The 26729-nt window shown below is 34.9% G+C and overlaps 2 protein-coding genes across 2 annotated transcripts; both read left to right on the top strand.

The window, feature by feature from the left end:
- Positions 1–9472: 9472 nt before the first annotated feature.
- LOC147550075 (putative serine/threonine-protein kinase PBL7) lies at positions 9473–13026 on the top strand. The gene is made up of 5 exons (XM_086670804.1): positions 9473–9726; positions 10482–10672; positions 10787–10976; positions 11332–11723; positions 12277–13026. The coding sequence occupies exons 1-5, from the start codon at positions 9639–9641 to the stop codon at positions 12595–12597; spliced, it is 1182 nt and encodes a 393-aa protein (XP_086526930.1). The 5' UTR covers positions 9473–9638; the 3' UTR covers positions 12598–13026.
- A 12292-nt stretch (positions 13027–25318) lies between these two features.
- Positions 25319–26675, top strand: SGR9 (RING/U-box superfamily protein). The gene is made up of 2 exons (XM_086672579.1): positions 25319–25974; positions 26146–26675. Exons 1-2 carry the CDS (start codon positions 25404–25406, stop codon positions 26466–26468), a joined length of 894 nt encoding a protein of 297 aa, XP_086528705.1. The 5' UTR covers positions 25319–25403; the 3' UTR covers positions 26469–26675.
- Positions 26676–26729: the final 54 nt, after the last annotated feature.

Genomic DNA, 26729 nt, shown 5'->3' with positions numbered 1-26729 from the left:
CTACTTACTAGACTCTCTGTTATTTGTTTAATAACAGACATTATGATGGTTGTAACACTAAGCACAAAGCCTGAATTTTGAAACAATTTGATTGTCGATCATTTTTGGCATTTCTAGCCGTTGTGCCATAAAGTGGCATTATCACTTCTTAAAAGTTCTAATCATCTACTTATCATCTTTATTAGAAATCACATCATTTTATTAGCATAGAAGTATCCTGACGGAGACGGACTAGCATCTATCTCTCTGTTATTTTTATTCATGTAAGTCCTCTTTTTTATTCGAACTAGTTTTGTTGGGAAATAACAAAAGAAAACAAGTTTCGAAGTGAAATACCATCTTTGTAGGAGACACTTAAGTCATGTTTACCGTGTGAGAATGATATTATAAAATTGTTATGTCTCAGTAATTACATTTTTTTTTTACTAGTTGGAGTTGTGATTCTCTTACTCTTTATTGTCAATCAAATAATTTGTTGGCAAAAGTCACAAAATCAAATCTACTAATCACAACGTTAGCCAAATAAAATTAGGGAAGTTTTATAAGGCCTCCCCAATTTTGTTAAAAGGCCTCCCCAATTTTGTTAAAAGGCCTCCCGCTAAATTATCACTGAGGGGAGGCCTTTTAACAAAAATGAGGGGCCCCTATAAAATCTCTCATAAAATTATATCGTGACTAGAATGATATTATAAAATTGCTACGTCTCATAATTACATTTTTTTTGGTCCCCAAACACGTCCTTGAAGTTAAGAAATTAGAGTGCAAACAAGAAATTTTAGACAACGACATCACTCCAGGATATAGAATATGTCTACAAATGCTGACGTGGAATTTTCTATTTTAACTATAAACTAGGGTATATGCCGTGCCCTAGGGCACGGACACTTGTATCAATAAAATGTTACGAAATTTATTGTTATATTTTATTGAGAGAGAGAGAGATTTTTATTAGTTATTATTATTTTTTGTTTCTTCTCTCTTAAATTAGTTACTATTTTATTGAAAGAGAGAGAGAGAGATTTTAATTTCTTTTTTTAAACCTTTGAAATTTTTTTTTTCTTAAATTAGTTATTTTATTTCTAAAAAGGAAACGATTATTGTATTTTAAATATGTAATTTTATTTCTACAAAGGGCTATATTTTAAATTTTGAGAAGGACTTCTAGACAATATCCTTTATTAAAAAAAGATGTTTGTCTCAGTCATATTTTTTAAACACTTGAAAAAAGATTTTTTTTCTGTTTTATATAATAGATACCTAGTAGAATATGGTCAAAAACACAACTTCACCTTTCTTTGACCAGACTTACAGTAATGGTAACCCACTCAGGTAGACAAGACAATAACCTAAATACAACGGCTAATTAAAAGTTGCCAGTTGCAAGAGTCCTATAGAGAAGGCTAAACTAGTCAGTGGAAAAATGGCATCAGTATGCCATTAAAAGTTTGCTAACTCCAAGAACTTAAAATTGAGAAGGTGTAATATTCCAACGAAGGCCTAGTAGCAAGAAAGTTGGATTGTTTTATGACCCTAGACTTCTAGCTAGGGTTATACTATCACCAAATCATTGAACAATTCTCACGGAGGATTGCAATTTTTTGTTTATGAAATGGGTTATTTTCAAAGGGAGCGTCTATAGCCGCCTCCCAAAATTGTTGTAGCAGCCAGGGGTGGAAAATGGGCCGGGCACGGATGTCGGTGGGCACTAATGTTCCGGATTCAGGCGTTTCGGGTAACTTAAGTCAATGGCCACTTAACTAAACGGGCGGGTTCGGGTCACGCGAAAACTTAAATCTCTTGTACAAAGCCCGCCTTGTGCATTAGCCCGTGGCAGGTACTTCGGAATACGGGCGGGCCGGGTTAATCATCAAAATTATGAAAAATAAAATAAATATCCAGATTTAGAAGTATAAAGTTAAAGATCTAAGATGAATTTTTGTTTAGAAGTATAAAATAAAATCATACATGAATTTTTTTCACAAATTTAGGATTATGAATCTAAAATGATATAAAGATACAAACGATCACACCATCAAGTATGAAAACCGAGAAAATATCTCTACAAACCCTAGCCCAATAAAGCTCAAAATTATATTCTATTGACAAATTTTCTTCACCATTCTCTTTGGTTATCATCAACTTGTACTCAGCTATATACATATAGTTTGAGAGAGATACAGAGAAAAATATACACAGAGAACTACAAAGAGAGGGAGATAAACTACATATATTATCATCATCACATGAAATAAAAGAGAAATTACAGATTCAATAAAAGATATACATTAATCTTTAAGAGAGGCCAAATGCAAGAGTGATATACAAGAAACAGATGATTAAGAAGCAAAAGAAAGGCTAAGAACCACTTGATTTCTTCACATTCTTGTGCAGAAATAGTACAAAATGTCCTTAAAAACCACTTGATTTCTTCACATTCTTGTGCAGAAATAGTACAAAATGTCCTTAAAAACCACTTGATTTCAATTAAAAAACAATAGCAGACATGTTTAAATCACTCGCTTTCTTCGCCTTCATGTCTCCCTCTATCTTTCTCGCTCTCTTTCCCCCTCTCTCTAACTTTCTCCCTCGGTTTGTCCTCTATGATTAAGGCTGGGACTTTAGCCCGGAAGCTCGAAACCCGGTCCTGAACATCTGATTTCGAAGGGAGAGCGTACAACACGAAGCCCGAGATAGGCTCTACCCGCCCATGCCGTTAATTTTTAGTGGGCGAACTTGAGCTCTATTAAGAAATTCCTCACTCGAGACTCGAGTGCACAACCCGACTCATATACCCGACGCTTAAGGACTGTTAGATCTTTAACTTTTATACTTCTAATAAAAATTGGGTTAATTCCGTTTTGGCCCCCGATTTGTGACCAACTGGCCGTTTTAGCCCCCATAAGTGTCCGGCAGTTCGTTTTGGCCCCAAAAATTTCCTATTTGGCCCCAAATTTTATCCAACCTCCCAATTCTACCCCGGTGGCATTTCTGTAATTTTTATTTTTTCTTTTTGTTTTGTCCACCTCATCTAATCTCTCTCCTCCACCACACCACCTCCTCTCCACCTCACCCTTCTTCTCCGGCAGGATGTTGCCGGCCGGAATAAAAAATTCCGGCCGGCCACTTTTAAAAAAAAAAAAAAATTTCTCTCTCTTCTTCCTCTCTCTTCTTCCTCCTTTCTCTCTCTTCTTCCTCCTTTCTCTCTCTTCTTCCTCCTTTCTCTCTCTCCTCTCTTTATCTCTCTCTATTCCGGCGAAGGTAATCCTTCGCCGGAAAATTCTGGATCTGGGATTTCCCCAGATCCAGATCCCCTTCGTCTGGGAAATCCCAGACGAAGAGAACCTTCTCTTCGTCTGGAATCCCAGACGAAGAGAACCCTCTCTTCGTCTGGGAGATTCCAGACGAAGAGAACCTTCTCTTCGTCTGGATCTGGGGTTTGAAACCCCAGATCCAGAAATTTCCGGCGAAGGTTTACCTTCGCCGGAAATTGGGAGAGATAAAGAGAGGAGGGAGAGAGAAGAGGAGGGAGAGAGAAGAGGAGAGAGAGAAAGGAGGAAGAAGAGAGAGAGAGAGAGAGAAAGGAGGAAGAAGAGAGAGAAAGGAAGAAGAAGAGAGAGAAATTTTTTTTTTTTACTAAAGTGGCCGGCCGGAATTTTTTATTCCGGCCGGCAACACTCCGCCGGAGAAGAAGGGTGAGGTGGAGAGGAGGTGGTGTGGTGGAGGAGTGATAAGATGAGGTGGATGATAAAGAAAGGTGTGATGTGGTTTTTTTTTGTTTTTAACCTTTTTCACAAATAATTCTGTTTTGGCCCCCGAGGATAATTTCGTCAAAAATTTAGCCCTTGGGGCCAAAACGAACTGCCGGACACTTATGGGGGCTAAAACGGCCAGTTGGTCACAAATCGGGGGCCAAAACGGAATTAACCCATAAAAATTCATCTTAGATCTTTAACTTTATACTTCTAAATCTGGATATTTATTTTAATTTTCATAATTTTGATGATTTACCCGACCCGCCCGTAGCCCGAAGTACCCGCCACGGGCTAATGCACTCGGCGGGGTTTGAGCAAGAGATTTAGGTTTTCGCCCGACCCGTGCCCGCCCGTTTAGTTAAGTGGGCATTGACTTGAGTTACCCGAAACGCCCGAGCCCGGAACATTAGTGCCCACGGGCACCCAAGCCCGACCCGTTTCCCACCCCTACCTAGTTGTAGGGGCCTCTCAAGAGAGTTTGACTAAGGTCCAATTCCGACCCCCCCCCCCCCCCCCCCCCACCATTTTGGACTGAGAAGTCCGAGAGCCAAATCATGTCCTTGGATTGGGCCAGTCCGAAAGGAGACTGACCGTCCAGCCCAAAACGTCTCGGACTAGCCCAACCTGAAAAGTTGAAAATCATCTGAATAGGGTTATTCTCTTCAAGCTATGGTTTTCATGGATTCATGCTATGATTTTCATCTTTCTCTAGGGATTCAAAAGCTAAAAACATCTGAAATGGTTAGGGTTCTTTGTTTCAAGCTATGGTTTTCATGGATTCAAGCTGCGGATTCCATCTTCTTCCATGGGTTCAAAATTTGAAAACAAAAAAAAGTTTGGGTTCTTCATTTCAAGCTATTGTTTTCATGGATGCAAGTTTTGTAAAATGGTTAGGGTTCTTCGTTTCAAGCTATGTTTTCATGGATTCAAGCTATGGTTTTCACCTCTTCCATGGATCTAAAAGCTGAAAAACCATAAATAGCTAGGGCTCTTCATTTCAAGCTATGGTTTTCATGGATTCAAGCTACAATTTTTTTCTTTTCTCATGAATTCAAAAGATGAAAAAGTCAGAAATAAATGGTTAGGGTTAATATAATCGGGCAGTGGCCTTTCAAGTCACTTGTTTCAGAGAAAGTAGAGAGATAAAGAAGAATGAAAGAAGAATATGAAAAGAAAAGTGGGGTGCTCGGGAGGCACCCATTTTCAAAATGGCATCCATGGGTTATCACCAGCGTACTGTCTAGTCCTTTACTTTATAAAAAATTGGGTTAATTCCGTTTTGGCCCCCGATTTGTGACCAACTGGCCGTTTTGGCCCCCATAAGTGTCCGGCAGTTCGTTTTGGCCCCAAAAAATTCCTAAATGGCCCCAAATTTTTTCAACCTCCCAATTTTACCCTCATGGCATTTCTGTAATTATCTTTTTTTTCTTTTTCTTTGTCCACCTCATCTAACAATCACCACATCACCTGTCCACCTCACCCTTCTTCTCCGGCGAAATTTTGCCGGCAGGAATAAAAAATTCCGGCCGGCCACCTTTACCCAAAAAAAAAAAAAAAAATTTTCTTCATCTTCTTCATTTCTCTCTCTTCTTCATCTCCTTCTTTCTCTCTCTTCTTCTTCTCCTTCTTTCTCTCTCTTCTTCTTTCTCTCTTCTTCCTCTTTCTCTCTAACCCCTCTCTCTTCTCTCTCTATAACTCCGGCGAAGGGGCGGAGCCCCTTCGCCGGAGAACCAGACCTTGAAGGTCTGGTTTCTACAACCAGTCCCGGTCTGGTTGTAGAAACCAGATCTCGGTCTGGTTCTCCGGCGAAGGGGCTCCGCCCCTTCGCCGGAGTTATAGAGAGAGAAGAGAGAGGGGTTAGAGAGAAAGAGGAAGAAGAGAGAAAGAAGAAGAAGAGAGAGAAAGAAGGAGATGAAGAAGAGAGAGAAAGAAGGAGATGAAGAAGAGAGAGAAATGAAGAAGATGAAGAAAAAAATTATTTTTTTTTTTTTTTTGGGGTAAAGGTGGCCGGCCGGAATTTTTTATTCCGGCCGGCAACCTTTCGCCGGAGAAGAAGGGTGAGGTGGACAGGTGATGTGGTGATTGTTAGATGAGGTGGACAAAGAAAAAGAAAAAAAAGATAATTACAGAAATGCCATGGGGGTAAAATTGGGAGGTTGAAAAAATTTGGGGCCATTTAGGAATTTTTTGGGGCCAAAACGAACTGCCGGACACTTATGGGGGCCAAAACGGCCAGTTGGTCACAAATCGGGGGCCAAAACGGAATTAACCCTAAAAAATTTCTAGATGGTGTTTTCTTTGCCTTTACCATTTATTGACGGTTTAAAATTTTTAAAACTTTCCAGCAATCACTTTTAATTGGCACATAGTCACATAGTCAACTTTTGCTCTTTCTAAAAATCATCTCTTTCTTTTGCTTTAACCAATTCATCTTCCCCAATTATTTCTTTCTCTAAGTATTCTGATATCTCTTTCCCAATTATTTCCCTCTCTAAGCTCATTATGAAGTTCAGTATATAAAAGGGAGGAGAGATAAAGTTTCTAGAGAGAGAAAATTTATCTCTTTGAAGATTTCTCTGTCATTATTAACTTTGAAGATTTCTCTCCAAGATAAAAGAAAATCATTGATTGGAGTTTGTGTTATTGCTAGTTTGATTAAATTATCTCTTTGATTTCTTCAACAGGTAATTGAAGATACTTAAATTTTGCTTTTAGATTACACTTTCTTGACTTGGATTTCAGTTCGTTAATCACTGTTTATGATTGGTTCTTTATTAAAAGTGATTTGAATTCTAGTATATAAAGGTGACTTCTGATTCTTGCTTTGGACTTCGTGTGTGTTGGTGTATAAGACATTTAGATTGACCTGATCTAATTCTTTTTTCTAAGATTTATTCCATCCGAGAGTTTTGTTAACAATTATGGTTGATTAAGGCTTCAAAGTTCATTCATTTAGGGTTTTTAGATTAGAATTTTAATCACTTGGACACAACATTGTTGTACGATTTGTTAATTTTATCTAGCTCGGTGAAGTTGGTGTTCTAGTGAAGCTGCCATAGGAGTTGGTGTTCTTATTATTTTGGTTATTCCTAAGTTACGAGGTAAAAGGGTTTTGATTTTGGTATTAATCAATGGAGAATAGCCCGCCCTTGACTAAGATGACAAGTTGTGGTGTATCAGGTGTTGCTCTAGAATGCAGAATGGCATGCATAGATGACCCTCATGATCGAGACGATGTATCCTTGTTGTGTTGTAGATGGTACGAAATTGATGCTTTGACAAGGAAGCACATTAGGATTGTTTTGAGTTATTCAACAATGTCTGATTGTCTTAGGGCAAAGCTTCCCCAACTTGGAATCACTGAAATTGAAATGAAAACCTTGGTTGCAATGTTTAATCTCATACCAGAGGACTTTGACCTAATTTTAAAGGACGGGAGAGAAACTTTCTAAAAGAGATAAATAATTGGAGAAGATGAACTAGTTAAGAAAGAAGGAGATGAGGAAGAGAGTTTTTAGAGAGAGATAAAAAGACCGTTAGCTATGTGGTAATTAAAAGAGGGCATATATCTGGGAAGTCTCATACAAAGTTAACAGTCAACAGACGAAACAACAAAAAAGAAGTCATCTGGATATTTTCGATAAACTAGGGGCTAGGCGGGAAGCTAGTCATAATTTATGGGCCATCTGAGAAATAATCCAATGATATAAACTTAAGGATGAGACAAATACTTTAGGATGAAGTGTGAGTTTAGTAACCCTCATTCAAACTGTTAATTTTTTTCAGAGAATAAACACATTTACAGTTAGATTTGAATTAGAAAGTTTTATTTTTGAATTTAAAAATTGACTTATTTATTTGTTATTCTTTTATCTTCATCTTTCACATTTGACCACCATCGCCCCCATTTTGACCACCACTATCACTATTTATCTAACATTCCTTCTTTCATTGTCGACCACTACCGCCACCATTTTTCTCCCATCTCCAAATCTTCTTCTCTTTGGCGGAGCAATGCCCGAAAATCTATCTCGGACACAAAATGAGCCAATGCTCCACACGCGAGCAGAGGTCCCTCGTATGAGTTCTTCCTTTTGGACGTTTTTGTCCGTCTTCGTGAAATGTAATAATGCCGCGTGTGATCCGTTGCCAACTATATCCCACCCATTTGAACATAAATCCTTGAAAACACTCTCCCTGCTACAATGAAAGGTTTTTTTGGCCACTAGTCCTTTTCTCTTGCTCCAAAATCACAATATAACCCTCATTTGTTGTAATCTTGCATGAAAAAATATTTTTGTTCTACTATTGCAGTTTTCTGAACTACCATATTGTGTTCTTCTTGTTCATAACGTGTTTGTATTCTTTTGTTTCATAACCAATTATTCCCATCCGTTTTTAGGTCATTTGAAAACTATCATATGGTATTTTCTTTTTTCATAACGTATTATGAACTCCACATGATATTATTTGCGAGTATTTCACATGTCTAGCTACTTCGTCACTTCAATTAACGTCAAAAGTTAAAATATTTATTCACAACATTCGTTATAACCAAACATCATTACTATTTTCTACATAAACATTTTAATTGTAGTAACATTCATGATTATTAGCAAATTCAGATCATACAATGTAATTACATATATTTCTAACGTAAATACAACATGAGCGCTCGTACGATTGTATAAAGGTTCACATTACATTATAAACTGTCAAATATATTATGAAAGTCAACAATGCGAAACCCTATAATACATAATAAGTGAATCAGTTTAGGGTTGATAGTTATACATGTGAGGGCAAATTGGGTTCAAATTTTTATTAAAAAACAAAATTGTTATTAAAAAACGTTACCATCACCCCAGAATTCTCTCAATTAGTGTATAATATCACACTATAAAAAACGTTACAAAAAGTTTGTTAATTCCTATTTGGCCCCCTATTTTGTGATCAGCTTCAAATATGGTCCCAAAATTTATGTAAATTCAAATATGACCTCCTATTTTCATACAAATGTCATAACTGCCCCTCCCATTAATGTATTTTCAAAATAAAATAAAAAAGAAAACCTAAATTCCACCTCACTTCCCTCTCCACCACTCATCTCTCTCCACGTCACCTCTCTCTCTCCACCTCACCAGTCTCTTTTCTGATTTTCTGGCCGGCGACTTTTAAACTAATTTTTTTTTCTCTCATCTCTCTAAAAATTTTTCCCTTCGCCGGAGTTTTTAGAGAGAGAGAGAGAGAGAGAGAGAAGAGAGAAATTTTTTTTTTTTAGTTTGAAGGTCGCCGACCGGAAAATTTTCCGTCCGGCGACCTTCATCGGAGAAGAGACTGGTGAGGTGGAGACAGAGAGAGGTGAGTTGGAGAGAGAGGTGACGTGGAGAGAGATGAGTGGTGGAGAGGGAAGTGAGGTGGATTTTAGGTTTTATTTTTTTATTTTATTTTGAAAATACATTAATAGGAGGGGTAGTTATCGCATTTGTATGAAAATAGGGGGTCATATTTGAATTTACAGAAATTTAGGGACCATATTTGAAGCTGGTCAAAAAGTAGGGGATAAATAGGAATTAACTCTATTAAAAAACAAACTAGCTCTCTTGGGTCAAAATTCAAAAATTTGGTCAAAATTCCAGACTTGCGAACCCAGAGAAGATATCTAGACAGGCATTGCAGAAATTAATTTCTTAAAGTAGGAAAATAGTTTTTTCTAGAACGCTTTTAAATTGAAAACAACAAAACGATAAAGAGAATATATACAATAGCTCTCTCCTCTCATTTTTAACTACTCCTCTCTTCTCTACTGTGTTTTCTCTTCTTTCTCTCTCTAAAACTGATACTCTCTCTCTCTCTCGCGACAAAACTTATAGAGAGGAAAGAAAGATGGGATGGTTTCTTTGCTCTGGGAAATCAAATAAGAAACCTAAACAAAAGTTTCTCAAAGATCAGATCCAACCTAACTCTTCCTCAGGTATAATTTCTACCATCTTCAAAAACCCAATTTCTATCTTAATCCCATATCTTATTTTTTTTCTACTTTAATGGGGTTTGTAAATCTGGGGTTGTTTTAATATGGTCAATATGAGATTCTTTTAAGTACCCATTTAGGTATTTTCATTCTTCTCTTTGATCTGGTTGATTTTGAGAAGAGAAGACTAAATTTTAAAATGATTTATAGGATATAGTTTTTTTTTCTTTTGCTTTTGTTTTGGGATCAGTGGGTCTATTTGGGCTAAAGTTGAGGAACCTTAAGATTGTGGGATTTCATTAAATTTTGGAGATACTGTTTTACTGATTTGGGGTTGGTTATCATTAGGGTGTTGATTAATTGATATTAGAGATGTAATTATGCTGGTAATATAATACTTTTATGCCAAAAATTCACTTATTGGAGTACTAAGTGAATAGATATGAGTATGCTCTTTTGGATTAAATGGGTTTGGATTGAATTATAACTTGCTATTGCTTTAACATATAGGGTTTCTTTTGTTTTCTGTAATTTGAACGACCCAAGTTGGATTCCTTCATTTAAGTTGGTTTTGCCTTTTCTATGTATTTTTGGTCTGGTTTTTGGATTGTTGATTATGTTCTTCTTTTCCAAGTGAGGAACTGAGAAAATAAATCAGTGATCTTGTTTCACTTTTGCATCTACTTGTTTGTTATTTTTAGATAGATTTTTGAGTTACGAGAGTATAAATTACTTATTTTCCTACTCCTTTCGTTCAGAGAACATAAGGGTGAATCCCTCAGTAGATGTGCAAGACAATTCGAGGGATGGAGGGTCTAATCACATTGCAGCTCAGACGTTTACCTTTCGTGAATTGGCAGCTGTTACAAAGAATTTCAGGGATGATTGTCTAGTGGGTGAGGGTGGTTTCGGTAGAGTTTATAAAGGGCGATTAGAGAATACTAACCAGGTTTGTCAAGTTAACAAATATTACATCATTAGTGCTATAAATTTTTTATTTATTTTGAACTTGTATCGTTGAGCTGGTCATGATGTTCGAATGTTGTGTCTGTGTTTGGTGTAGATTGTAGCTATCAAGCAACTTGATCGGAATGGATTGCAAGGAAATAGGGAGTTTCTGGTTGAAGTTTTGATGTTAAGTCTACTTCACCATCCTAATCTGGTCAATCTAATAGGGTATTGTGCTGATGGAGATCAGAGGCTTTTGGTCTACGAGTTCATGCCTTTAGGATCTTTGGAAGATCACCTCCATGGTAAATACCTTTTCCTCTTAATAAACTATTTGGTAAATATTAATATTGTTTGTCATGAAACTTTCCATGGTCTGTGGTATTATTCTCACACGTCCAATCCCCCTCACTTGTGAGTTCTGCCGTTCTTTTAACCTATCCTGTTATTTTTTCTTTTGGGTCATGTTGAACATGTGTACTTATCTTTCATACCATATTAAGTTTGTCGTCAACCAACTCAAATCAATCTGTAATGAGTGGAGAGGTTCTAAATATTATAATATTTAGGTCATAGTACTTCTCTTGGTCCATTTGTGAGTATTCTCCCTTTAAATCTTATTACACATGCTAATATTTGTCTCTGATTTGCTTGGTGCAGACCTCCCGCCCGATAGGAAACCACTTGATTGGAACACTAGAATGAAAATTGCCGCTGGTGCAGCAAAAGGATTGGAGTATTTGCACGACAAGGCGAATCCCCCCGTTATATACCGTGATTTAAAATGCTCAAATATTTTGCTCGGTGAGGGATACTATCCTAAGTTGTCCGATTTTGGGTTGGCCAAACTGGGTCCTGTTGGGGATAACACTCACGTCTCGACTAGGGTTATGGGCACTTATGGGTATTGTGCGCCAGAATATGCTATGACTGGTCAACTTACGCTGAAGTCAGATGTTTATAGTTTCGGGGTAGTTCTTTTGGAAATCTTAACAGGCAGGAAGGCAATAGACAGTACAAGATCTAAAGCGGAGGAAAATTTGGTTGCTTGGGTAAGATTTATTGGCATCTCCTTGTCTTTTATATTACTTTTTTCTCAGATATATCTTTTTTTGCCGAGATTGATGAGTATAAATTTCTCCACCTTAGAATAGTTCCAGCATTTCTTCGCCGTCCACTTTTCGAGGATATTAGTCTTAAATATGTGCCAAAGGTTGTTGTTATTACTAGTCATTAGCCCGAGAGTCTGAGACAATTAAAGAATGGTCCGAGTAATGAGTGAGAAACTCGACATGGTGGCACCTTGCTTTTTTGGCACCGTGACTATTAACTATTTCGGTGTTACTCTAATTGGATCTTGAGGGGTTCACTGTAACTGGAACTACTTGAAGTTCTCGTGCCCCAAGCAAAGGTCTTAGTACTTCACAAATCAAGTCTACGTCTTGCCAATACCACCATTAAAAGGCATAGAAAAAGCCTAATATAGGGATCTATATTTCTTGTTAGTTTCTTTTAATGATAATCTTGAAGATCACATCATTACTCTTTGCAGTAAAAACATCGCATCGCTATTCGTTGTTGCTGAACTTTTGATTTTGAGTGCAGGCTCGACCCTTGTTTAAAGATCGGAGGAAATTCGCACAAATGGCAGATCCAACACTTCAAGGACGATATCCTGCGAGAGGCTTATACCAAGCGCTTGCAGTTGCTGCTATGTGTGTTCAAGAGCAACCCAATATGCGACCTCTCATAGCAGACGTTGTCACGGCTTTGACTTATCTTGCTTCCCAAACATACAATCCCGAAACACAACCAGTCCAATATTCTCGAATGTCTCCTTCCACTCCTCGAACAAGAAGGGATACCGATAGGCGATTTAACATCGTCAATGGATCTGAGAGAGATCAAACCAGAAGGGTAAGATAGAAAAAGGCTAAGTTGAGATTATGCTCATGGCTTTTGATCCTTCATGATCTTCAAGAAGACACTGATCCGATGGTTCATTTCAAATGAGGATTTGGGTATGTTATCTTGATCCGGTTAATCTGCACTTATTAGTTTACACACCTATTCTTTTGGTTGCATACATGGTGATCACTGGTTGTCAAATTTTGTCGATTGTTTCCGATAACAGTTGCATCATGCTGCCGAAATCTGTTTTTTCTTTTCTTTTTTTTGTTTTCTTCTTTCTGATGTTATTTTCCCCCCTTCTTTGGTGTATATGTGAGTTTGGTCCTTGTATCTAAATAGACTAAATTCCATTTATTTCCATGTTTCCTTGTGTGTATATATATCTCTCGTCACATTTGATCCATTAGTGAGTTAATAAAGTTTGAAAGGATAGGGTTTCACAAACTTTTCACTTTCTGAGGTATTTGAAAGGATTAGGGTTTTGCAATTTTAGTGATTGATGAAACAATTCCTGCATTTACATCCTTGTGTCCCTACCTTCCCTAGGATACCCTGATAACTTATTGAAATGTGTTATAGATGCCTCTGCCATAGGTTTCACTGGTTCGTCTTCAAGAGTAGATTTTTTTTTTTTCTCAGAGTCTCTTCTGTAAATCGAAACACCCAAGGTTGTTAAAAATGTGTTATAGTAGATGCCTTAGTAGCCGGTGCCACCTGTTCTTCTGAAAGAGTGGATCTTTTTTCTTTCTTTCTGATAAGTCTCTTTTGTAAATCGAAACAAACATTAAAACATGATAAAAATGTGTTATAGGTGGCCCTGCAATAGGTATCACCTGCCCAGTCTTACAAATTAGGTGTTTTCGGATTAGAGTCTCTGTAAGTTGTTATCCATGTGCCCTATTTTTGGTGCAAATGGTATCCAAAGACATTTTTGTTAGTGGTATAAAACTTTTTTTTTTTTTTTTGTTGAACTAATGGTATAAAACTTAAAAAAGGGAATTAACAAAAGAGAATAATAGAAAGAGGAATCTAATTTTCAACAAAAAAAAAAGAAAGAAAGAGGAATCTAAAGGGATGGTTAGGAGTGTCAGAACATGTCTTGTATCTCATTAGGAGACCAATCTTGTCAAAATGCCCATAATGCATTACAATAATTTTATTAATATTTATGACTCATTATTATTAGTTATTCATTTTCTTAGATTATCATTATAAAATTTATTACTTTATTAAATACAAGATAAATAACCAATCAACAATTTATCCTCCATGCTCAACATTTATAAAATAAAAAGTATACTCAACCTGCCTCCTAAGACTCCCACTTAAACTGTCTGTGAAGGAAACAAGGGTTTGCCCTCCTCTCACATGTTCAGTCACGTGGAGAGGGAAATTCTTGTTTCTCTCACAGGTGGTTTAAGTCGGAGTCCAAAGAGGCGGGTCATGTAGACTTGTTGTTTATAAAAAGAAAAATGATTCCCGCCCTTATTGTTCTTTTTTTGATAGAAACAACTCCTACCACTCTCAAAGGTCTTTGGTATAGGGATCTTGTTAAGCTGTATTGGGACATTTTGTTCATCGGTCAAAACCCTTTAGAGATAACCCGAATATAAGATTCGAGACTAGATTACGGACAGGGTCAGACTTAATAAAACGGTAAAACTTTTTATAAGATTAACATAGGCGTCTTGACTTTAATATAGAATTGAAATGTAAAAAAAAATTGATGAACAAACAAAAAACAGAGAATATTTTCTTTAAAAGAAGAAACAGATAGATCTGTCATCCATGGATGAAGCTAGAAATTTATTGTCTCTTGTTTCTTTCCTCTAGTAATTGAAGATTGTCTTTTATGTTTAAATTTTTATATCTTATTTTTCTTCTTCTTCTCTACCTACTCTGTTATTTAATGAACAAAACTTATAGAAATATGAAATACCATGTGCATTTATACTTATCTTGTCTTTAACATGTTTAGTGACAAGACTACTAGATTCACTCAACATTTTTATCATCGGAAATTGGTGTATATATAATGAAATTTCCTTTTTATAGGTACACAAAAGTTATAGGCAGTCAGAGTAATCGACTTTTGTATTTGAATACATTGACTGATAAAGACTATCCGGGTTCAGACAATTCTATACAAGTACTATACATTTAAGAACTAAATATCACCTTCGACTAAATTTTGTTAACCGATCTTTGGTAGAAGATATTTTGATAAGACGATTGTTATAACAACTGTTATTTATATTATTATTTTTCAATCAAACTAGTAGATAATAACAATTATTTGAATGTTGAAGACCACAAAACATAGTAATTATGATTGCATGATTGGATTGTTTGTTCAATTGTGTGATTAGGATTTGTTGTTTTAGATTTCAGATGGGAGAAAGATCTCAAAGGGTTGAGAGATTCATTTTGCTTAGTACTTGGTTACAAGTTAAAACCCTGGCCGGGCCAATCAGCCAAACTTGAAGTTAGAACATAAGATGAAGATTTGACTCGTATGTGACCAATAGAAAGTTTGTCGTCATTTCTGATAGAAAAAATGTTAACCTTGACGGTACTCGTAAGAGAGGGCAAAACAGTCCGTTAGTCACATTCGGATATTGAAACCAACGAATTTGTCAAATTTTGGGGACTAAACTGAAACTGTCCCGATAAAAGTAAAACTAGGTAAAAAACATCAACTGACAATCTCAGTGTTTGATGCTGCTAAATGAAAGAACAAGATGATTTCAAGACTCTGTACATTGTATTAGGATGACTCTAAAATGCGATCGGGATAACGTAATTAATCATTTGAGTCCTTGTGAAGATATATTTCTCATGAGTCCTACAAAAGGAACATCAATAAATGCCCTAATAAATGTTAAGCTATCTTCTAAAAAAGAAATCTGTGGACGAATTTAGTGCATTATACAGTGAAGACTAAAATAGCTACTCGAACAAATTCCCTGGGTCAATTAGGTTATGGTGGCTGTGTATAAAAGAGGGGAGCCCCTTATAAATGTTAAGCTATACAAATCTATTGTAATCTCAAACCCAACAGTTGGGGCTGAGTGCCCAAACCCTAGCCAGGTTGCCCAAAGAGAGCCCCTCGGGCTCTCCAAGAGGCAGGGAGCTCCCTCCCAAGTGGGAGATTCTAAAGGCACCGTTGAATGTGGTCATGGTGGCCTTGCCAATAGCCCAAACTTAGAGAAATTAAAAGGAGAGTTTTACAGGCACCACAACAAACCCCACATGCTTACCTACCTTCTTCACTTGGTCCATGTAAGTGGACCAAATCAATTGTTAAGTCCTTCCACAAAATCTTTTGGTGATAGGGAGATGTTGATGGTGCAGGAAGAGAGACAAGAGAGAGAGAGAGGTAAGAGAACCATGGTGGTGGTAAGAATGAGAGAACGGCCCACGACAGAGAGGGATTTGTCGCCAGCATTTCATTTCAACTTCTTTATTTATTTTCTTTTCAAAATGAGTTCGTGTATTTACAACATCTTCAACTCAATCTCTAAAACTTACAGTGTCACATAAGAATTTGAAGTATTTGTTAAAAGAAATTTTTTTTATCCAATAATTCTTTTTCCCAATGGACATTATGGAAACCTTCTTTCTCTGTTAAATTGAGTAGAAATCTCATTAGAGACAAAAACTTTAAAGTATCTTTATTATTCTACTAGATATAACCCGTGCCTCCGGCACGGATGAACTTGTTTGATGCATTATTTAATTTGCAAGTGCAAAGGTCCACTGCATCCCGCTGGTATTCATATGTTGCATTTATTAATTTCTGAACTCTTCCATTTCCTATGAATGAAATCATGAATTAAATTATGTGAAGAACAAAAATACAGTTTGAATACTATCATCGAAACTAAATTCAATACAAACTTTTGAGTAATTAAGAAACTAAGAAAGGAAAAAAATACGAATGTTAAAGAAAATACAAACAGAACAACAAATTCCTCAAACGTCTTTGGATTGGCCTTCGCGATGGCTACGATGGTTATCCAGTTTGAACGAAGAATAATTCTTGAGATGAATTATGTACTTGCAGAAAATGAGAAAAAAAATAAGAATATAAGTCAAGTTCATGTTACTAAAGGAAAAAAAAAGATGGCAGCAAATACCTTTAATTTAATAAACTGGTTAAGTCAAGTTCTAATTTCGGTTGATTTCAACAATTCAGTACCATACCACAGACCGATTGAGACCACGCGCCACATTCATGTTTCAGTCGAAATGGTCTCCACACGAGGAAGATACAAGGAAAGAAATTTTATAATCGCAAGTAACCTCGATTTGAAAGCACAAAACAATACCTTTAGATCTGTAGTCTCATCATGGATTATTTTTTGTTTGCATCTTTAAGTTCCTGATTCTCGTTAATTCCTTAGCCGATTCAGATGCAAATAGTGTTAATGAGTATAATAGATTAGTCGGTTTTCACATGTCTCTCAGGCTCCACCTGCGTGAAACCCAGGGGAATTATCTCAATATAATACTCCCTAATCAGATTGAAAAATGGGAAAGTTTACTCTAATGCCTTACTTTAGTAATTTCAGATTTATATATGTTGTTTATAGTTTAGGTTTGTATAATTTAGATGTAACATAGGAATAATTATATTTCTTCATTATAATAGATCTCATACAAAATATATAGAAAAACAGGAAAGAAATTTAGAGGTTAGTTTCATGTACAGAGAAAGTCATTATTCATTAATAATCTATCAAGAAATCAACTTCAGGTAAAATGAATAATCTTTATATCTTAGGTTTTCTTACCAAGGAACGAGAAGATAATGTCTGACAATTCTATAAACCTAAACTATCTTGGATTTTGCAGTACATATGAGTAATTGATTTCCCGACACCATTGGTTGACTCCAAAATCACTCAGAACTACAAATTAAAGCAACCTAAGAAAAATAAGACGATAATTCTCTAATTAAGATCATGTAGAAACTAAATTTAAAATAAGAAAAAGATCCTTCCGTTAATCTATTGAAACTCATAAGATAAATAGAGACCTCCCAATAAGTCTTCCATGGATAATGGATTCACCATCGGTTTTGTGGAAAACCCTTGTACGTAAATGAGCATCAAATGCACAAAACCATTAACAAATGCGTAATGCCAACCATAGTAACCCAAAAAGACAAAACATCAAAAATACAAAAACGAAAAGAAAGCATAAATAAAATTCAAACATATTGAATAGTCTTTAAAGATAAAACAAAAGTAATAATACCTGAATTGAAGTTGAGAAATGGTATAGGTCATTGAGCATCTAATAAGGCCAATTTCAAGTCCAAAGCACCCTAAAGGAGAAACCAAAAGGTTGAAGTTGACTCTGTACCTGTTGGTTAGCGCTCCTCAACTCTACACTTTTCTCTCTATTGTGCTTTTCAATTTCTTCAGACTTACCCAATCACCAAAAGAGCATGCTAGAATGATAATTGAATTCATTTGAGTAAACAATGTGAACTTTAGAAATGCCCGTTTTCTTTGTATCAAATCCACCTGAAAAAATAACCTAACCAAATTTGATTACTAATACCCCAAGCAGGATAACAAAATGAACAGTAACGAAAGAGAAACTTAAAATGCCATCTTACCTAAATACACTTGTTTCCCACCGTCCATGTCCATCAAATATAAATAAAAAGATAAAAGTATAAAAAAACAAATCATAAGACTTGAGAGAGTGAGAGATGTTAAAATGATAACTCGATTACTTACCAGAGATGAGACTCCCAACTTACTGTTTCTCCCGTAAGTAAAACATGATGCCCTGGTGTTGAGAACACTTGGATATGAACTACTAAATATCCCAAAAAATACTATTGGATGGATGGATTTGAGTTATCATATTGAAACGGAAGAGAGAGGAGTTTTAGAGAAATGATGAATTGCATATTTAATGGGCATTGAGAAAGTTGCATTTTGAAACGGAAGGGGTTTAAGGAAATTTAATGAGCCGAAATAATTGGTCCAAAGGCTATAATGCGAAGATAAAGAATTGGACGCTCATGATTTAAAGGTCTATATTAAATAGGTTTAATGAGAGGGTGAATGATATCTTCTTTTTTTTGAAGTCAGGGCCGGCCCAAACATTTGGGAGGCCCCCAGCGAAAATTAAATTTGGGGCCCTAATATATTGCATATTCGAAAAAATAAATAAAATTCCAAAAAACGCTATAAAGAGGAGTCGAACCCTTGACCTCTTCCATAAAGTCCATGTCCTTATCCACTAAGCTACAACTTAAGTCATGTCTTAAATCTATTTGCAATATAATTATTATTTCAAAGTCAGTATACAAAATTCGAAACTTTAGGCCCTTCACTATGTTGGGGCCCAAAGCGACCGCTTTGGTTGCTTTGGGCCCGGGCCGCCCCTGTTTGAAGTAGGTGATAGATCTAAAGGTTGATATTACTGCTGATATGGCATGGACGGCCAGACTTATCTCTTGGTTTGTCCCAGTCAGCAAAAAACTTTGTGTTTTATTATATAGATGTATGAAAGAGAACCATAATTGAAACTTGAAACATATGTTTTCTATAGTGCGTTTAGATGAAAGAAGCATGAATCTACGGATTCATGATTCCACGAGTCCTTCGGATTCATGATTCCAAGAGTTCATGAGTCCAAATTATTTTTTTGGTTTGTTTGGTAACTAGTAAGGGTAAGGATCTTATGATTTACAATTTATTTTTAAACACATCTTTAAAATTATTTTGTTTTAAAAAATTGTTTTTTTCTGAAAACTTTTTTTTCCATAAACTGTTTTTCACTCCGCAAACCATTTTTCCGAAAACTGTTTATTTTCCCGAAAACTGTTTATTTTCCCCAAAACTGTTCTTCCGGAAACCTCTTTTTATCACAAGAACAGTTTATTTTTCCACGAAATTATTTTTTTTTCAAGGAAACAGTTTTTTTTATCACGAAAACCGTTTTTTCCCAAGAAAACTATTTTTTTCAGAAACCTTTTTTCGTGAAAAAATCGGTTATGTAAAACTCTCGAAAAAAATCGGGTTTTGAAAGAAAAATCTAAAAAGAAAACAGCTTTCTTGAAAAAAAACAATTTCTCGAAAAAACAATATTTTCTCTAAGAAATCGATTTCTGAAAAGACGATTTTCTCAGAAAAAACGTTAATAAAATAAACGGCTCCGGAACAACAATGTTCGAGGAAAAAACAGTTTTCTGAAAAAAAAATCTGAAAATAAAACAGTTCTTGTGAAGAAAAACAGTTTTTCGAAAAAGAAGGGTTCTGAAAATAATGATTTCTGAAAAAAATTGCTTTTCGAAGGAAAAAAATGATATTCGAAAATAAAAAACGAATTGTCAAAAGAAAAAAAATTTCCTCAAAATATGAATCTCGGAGAATTTTTTTTTCGGGGAAAAAAGTATTTTCAGAGAAATATGTCTTTTGTTTGAAATTTGGACTTAATAATCCTAAATCATAACAAATCTTAGGAGGCAGGGCGAGATTTTGGTCTAATGAAATTTGAACTTAGGATTCTAGAGTCTTTAAATTCTTGGTAGTCAAACAGAACAAGATATCTCGATTCCTACTAGATCCCATTTTTAATAAGAATCATGTATGATACGCGCGTTGAGTCCTTCATTAGAGGTGCTCTTAATCATGTGCTCTTAGTAATGTGTTTGGACTTTGAAAAATCTCATTTTGGGTGGCCTAGTTGGGGACGGGGCAGTATTTTGAGTGCCCACCCATAATCGCCTTTGACTTGACTTCCTATGGCCATGTTGGCACCTAGAAGTTGTGTAGATAGAGCCCATGACTTGATAAGTAAACTACTACGTTATAATTAGGACCCACCTTCCCCACATGTGTGTGCAGTGGTATCTTTTGGCATTGTATTGGTCCCTAGTGACCCCCACCCATGTAAGCTGCCACACCATTGTTGTTCTTGAATGAGTCCAAGCACTATGTCTTTGAAAAAGTCCTACCCCATTAGTGATGATTGATTTGATGGTAGCAATCCTAAAATGTAAACAAAGTAAATCAGAATAATTTCAGCTATTTGTACAAAGAAAATTTGATCACTAATCACAGTAAATTATAGTTACGGATTTTATTTTAATGTTTGAATAAATTGTTTTTTATTTTTTTTTTGTTAAAGGGGTTTGAATAAATTGTTGATTTTCATACATAAATTTCATGTTTATTTTTCAATTGTTCAGCGCGTCTCGAACCCTTGACCTCTAAGGTGGAAGTTATACTTCTTACCGCTCGAACCAAGAATTGTTGGTCATAATTTCATGTTTCCATTTATATACAAATAGACTAAAAATGAGATAAAAACAAGGTTTTTGGTACAAGAAGAGTATCACCTCGTATAGGGAGTTCATTAAAGAGGGTTAATTTACGTCTTAACTCTTAACTCTTGTTATACCAAATTGCTTCAAGGGTTTAGAATCCAATCTTCTCAAAAAATGGATTTTTATACCTTTTACCATATGGACATAAAAACCCTCACTTTCTAAAACAGAGCCCCGTCAATGTCCCACCTTCATATTTCATGGATTTTCAATTTGTGGGCGGAAAGAATCTGGAAAGGCAAGATTTGGACGTGATTTGGGGGTTTTAATAGGAAGTAACGGATCAAGGATATTTTCCAAAACAGATTTGGAAAACGGATATTTTCCAAAACAAATTTTCTCTCTCATCCTTTCAGATTTGGAAACCAAATCTATATATCACTTTCTCTCACTTAACTTTCAGATTTGGAAAGAGTATATTTCTGAGATCAATTAGCGTGATTTGAGGGTTAATATTCAAAACATATACTATATATCAACTTTCTCTCACTTAACTTTCGTTTTTACTCATATATAAAGACACTTCCAATACAAATTATGAAACAAGTTTGTAAATTATATGTTATTTATGACGAGGAAATCATAATTTGTCATGTATACAACGTAATTTGTCATATGTATGTGTGTTATGTCCATTATGTACCATTGAATACTTAGATTATTTTCTGACATAAATTACTTGTTTTTTTAAGCGTACATGCCCATTATGTACCATAAATTATGGTAACATGTTAGGAAATGTAAATCTGAAATCATGTTTATGTGATTTATCATAAATTATGTATACTGTATAGTAAATAACACAACCTTTGTACGACTGAAATGAAATTTTATTGAATAATAATCTGTGTTTTATTATAAATGAAAAGAACATAGTAGACTAGGTAACTTAAAAAAAAACTCCGTTGGAATGTTGCCCGAGCTCTCGATCCTTACTGTCTTTGGTCTTCCAGGTCTACGGCGAATCAAACATGGTAGTGTTTTTGACTCTTCATTAAATGTACGTGGTTCATCAAAGTTAGGGGCAAGGCTTTTATGTTCCTTGTAAGTCTTCACATAAGACTCCGTTGTCCAAACAGGATCATAGAAACAATCTTCTTCATCGTAATTTATGCTTCTATAGTTTATGTGATGATTCTGTAGGAAATTCCATCAGTGCTGGTTTACTACAAGAAAAAAAACATATACGTTAGTTATAAAAATTTATAATTTATCATAAACGACATGAAACAATGAATAACTTATCCATAATGTTCGATAAACTTCAACATGTGTTGGAGATAAATAGTATTTTAGTTTGAATCACATTGACACTGTAATATAACACAGATATGTGTAATTTGCTATAAATTACATGTACTGTTTCAGAAATTACGCAATTATACGTACTTTATGAATAATTAAACATTGTTTTTAAATAAGGCTGCTAAAGTATGTATAACTGTTAACAGATTACATATATTTTACATCCTGTTATACATTTGCAGTACGACCGAAATTGACTTAATGTACTTTAAAGTATGAAAAATTTAATACGAATTACTTATAATGTACATTCTGTTAAGAGAAACCGTACGGAATAATATCTAGATTAAAAATTGTACGGATGCAAAGTTCTGATGTGAAGAAATGTCAGAAAATCAAAAACCTAATATCAGAAAATCAAAAACCTAAATTACAGATCTGAAATCTTTTGTATGAAAAAGAGAATGAATGATGTTTCGGTTTTAGAAAGAGATCAAAATCTGGTTTGTAAATAATCAAAACGATTTATAATCAATAGGAAAACTAAATCTAATGAAATATGATATGATGATTCGATGATACAGTGATTACAACCATTTATAAACAAAATCATATAAATCTTAGAAGATGTTAAGCGAAAACATAAATTTGAAAGATGGTTTCTTACCTTATAATAAGATGAAACTGTAGATCTTGAAAATAAACTTGATATGAAGAGATATAAATGGAAATGGAGTTCTGAACTTGTGTATTGGATTATAATGATATACGAAGCTTCTTCACAATAAGAAAGAATATAAAAAGTTTTGGTTTTAGAAAGAGAAACAATTATGGATTTTCGATTTTGACTATAAATGAAGATCATGTTTCGGTTATTAAGATGGTGATTGGAGAGACAAAGAAGGAGATAAAAAAGAAAACAGAATATTAGTAGATTTGATCAAAACGGATTTGAGTTTAATATATATATATATAAGATTATATTTGGTATGATGAATTACTAAGCATCCTAGAGATCTGGGTATTCTATCGAGATGGATCCAAATGGACTAGATATCCATCTAAATTAATATTTTGGTTTTTAAACCTTTTTGGGATTAGAGATGACTAAAACTGTTATTAGAGCCCGTTTTTTGGTCTATACGCTCAAAATTCAATAAATAACACTAAGCATAAGATTTTTTTTTTTATTTTTATAAATAACAACGCTACCATTAACATAACTAACACTGCAAAATAAATAATTTTATTATCATTATTGATTTAGTTACGAGTTCTTAATTATGCATTAAGATCTCATGAACGAAGTATACACAAAATACTTAAACCAAGTATGAGACTTGGAAATATGAAGAGCATGTCAAGATGGAGATGAACACACACAAATATCTAAAATCCTTACAAAAATTATTTTTAATGGAGATGATGACAAGATGGATTAGCGAAGAAACTAAGTTGAAGATGAATGAACACCGCTCTTGTGTTAGAGTCGGAGATTGTTTTTGTCCTAATAATTGTATGGGTTGTTTTGTAAACAAATAAAAATATTTCTCTCTATACTAAAGTTACCGCTCTCCCTTTTTATAGCACCACATATACCGGTTAGTGTTCTTCCTATACTAAACACCAAAAACAATGACTAAAATAGAAGCCACATGAGCTTTTAGGAGTAGGAAACCCAAAATTATAGGGCAAAATAGAAAAGAAAGAAGAGACGTGGTCTTTGGATATATGGAAAATGATATACATCCCGACACGAAACCCGACCGAAACCTGGCGGGATGACGTGTCGGCCGGGCTGTGATCTAGAAGGAGAAAGTAAAATGCAGATGATGGAGCCAAATAGATAAAAAAAGAAAGAACAAGACAGAGACTCATAGTAGAGGAAGAAAGAGTTCCAAATAGGAGATATACTCGTGGACAAAATTATACCGCCTTCCAACCCCATTCTACTTCACAGCCACTCCTGTCATATCCTCTCTCTCGACATGATATTCTACAATAATGACTTCTCTTCCTCTAATAATGGAGAACCTAATTCCCCCATCCATACCCAACAATCCAACATCTAATTTCTCTCACTTCCAAATTAACAAATTTAGCCCATCTTTCATCCATATATATATATATATATATATGTAACATGCATGAAGGAAAGTTTTGTGTTTCTTACGTTTATGAGTAGTATAGTTCAATAAACTAAATCTGTTGCCAACAATTGGTTAGGTCCAATGTATTGACATAAACTCCAAAATTCTGGAGGTCCCAGATTTTATTAGCATAAACTCCAAAATTTCGGAGGTCCCAGATTTGATTCTCAGAGGAGATGAATTCAATGATTTAATTGAACTTGGGTTATTAAATTATAAATATTCTTTGTAAGAATTTGAATTCGGAAGTTTCGTGTTTATCACATCTTTGATGTATCAATGACAATGTAATGACTATCGTAGATCGTAATCAATTTCCAAAAATAAAATAAAAATAAAAATAAAAATAAAAAGTAAAGTAAATCTGTTTGTTCTAGATTTATTAGGTGTATACCTCTGGTATATAATTTCGAAGTTACTAAGAGAGAAATTATATTTTCTTATTGCTTAGAAATCTTCCCTCCAAAATCCAAAAAAAATAATCTCTAATTATGTTTCAATTGAGATTTTCTATTTCTAAGAATATCTCTAATACAACACACAATCTTAGAAATTTGAACTCCACACATTATTCTTATTCTTTTAAAAGCTCTATAATGCAAAACTTAATTTGCATCCCTACGAAGATGTGACGTAATAAATAAATATATCTCAAGTAGAACGTCCTTTTGAGATATCTCAAGTAGAACGTCTATTTGAGATATCTCTGTTTGTTTAACTCATCAATATTTGAATTTGAACTATATAAAATATCTCTTCATAAATCTTTAAAATAATAAATGATTTCACTCCAAAAGAAATCATATCACATAAGTGAAAAAAAACAACTTTAGTAATTTGCATTGGAGACAAACAAAACTTCAAGGATCTCTATTTCACTATATAAGAATGAAAATCTCAATTGAAATTTGATACATTAAAAAAAAAAAATTACGTGTCGAAATTAAAGAAAACTAAATGTCTATATTAGTCATTTTGATGACTTACTCATTTACTTCTTTTTAAGTAAAACGGTCTCCAAAACTCTTCCAAATTCCTCAGAATTCCTGAATTACTCACAGGAATATCCAATGGAAGATCAGAACCAGAGCTCAAGCTCTATAATCATGGCAGCACTCTCAACTCTAACTCCAACCCAATTCTCTGATCTGACCCATTCTCTCTCTTCAGATTTCCGTCTCCAAAACCACCGTATTTTCTCTCTCCTCACCTCCCCTATTCGTTTCTCCCACACTCTTCAATTCCTTCAAACTCTTTCTCTTCATGATAAAACCTTCCTCATAGCTCGTTACCTATTAAAAACCCTAAAACAACTCACTATGATCTGGGAATCAAAAACCCAAACTTCTCTTAATCTTACAAACATGGGTTCTAGTCGAATTAGATTAAGAGATTCTGACGCCATTTGTTTACTAATGCTTCTCTCTGAATTTAGGCATCAAGATAATTCCAATATTCTACAGAGTTGTTCATTTTCTGAATGGAGAACAATTCTAAATGATTACTTGTTCAAGAACACTTTAATGTCCATTTCTGGTTTGGGAGCTTCTAGTACTAATTTGGTGGTATGTTCTTATATTGATATTGCTATCAAGTGCAGAAGGTTTCTTCATGCTATGATGAGTTGCAGTAATGGCAATGGTAAGATATATAATTTTTATTTATTTATTTAGTTGATCTATAGTAGTTAATTTGTTAGCATGGTGAGTATAAATATAATTGTGTTTTTTTTGGTGGTCTTGGGCTTCTTTCGCCTTAAAACTTAGTTTAAGAGGTAAGATTAATGATTTTCTTTGCCGACACACGTGACAGGACCAGATTTAGCGATGTCAAGGGGGGTGGCAGCGTCGCCGTCAGCCGTGGTGGCATTGAGGTGGGTGGAAGCAAAAGGTGAAGGGGAAGAGTGTGCCATATGCAAGGAGGAAATGAGAGAAGGGAGAGATGTATGTGAAATGCCATGTGAGCATTTGTTTCATTGGATATGTATATTACCATGGTTGAAAAAGAGAAATACTTGTCCTTGTTGTAGGCTTCAAATACCAACAGATGATGTTTTAGGTGAAATTGATAGATTATGGTCGCTTCTGATCAAGAAAGGTTGCATTAATGGAAGGAATTTTTGTGGGGAATTGTGAATTGGAAATGAAGAAAAGAAGATTTGTTAGGTATAAATTTTGGGACTTGGTCAATTGGGATGGGAGTTCTTGGGTGCTGATGTATGTATAAATAAAACTAGTAGTTTTACACGTGACTAGTTGGATTTTGTTCACATTGGATCTGATGATTCTATGGATTTTAGTTTTTGCAAGAATCAATAAAGGTGCATACATGGGTGCCAAAAATATAAACATTATCAACAATGGTTAGAATTAAGTACTTCAAACTCCTATATAAAA

This window comes from Eschscholzia californica, unplaced genomic scaffold, assembly GCF_041429995.1.
Source record: "Eschscholzia californica isolate CP2 unplaced genomic scaffold, dmEscCali1.0.p SCAF_3, whole genome shotgun sequence".
NCBI classification, from domain to species: Eukaryota; Viridiplantae; Streptophyta; class Magnoliopsida; order Ranunculales; family Papaveraceae; genus Eschscholzia; species Eschscholzia californica.
This window is presented reverse-complemented; position numbering and strand designations above follow the sequence as displayed.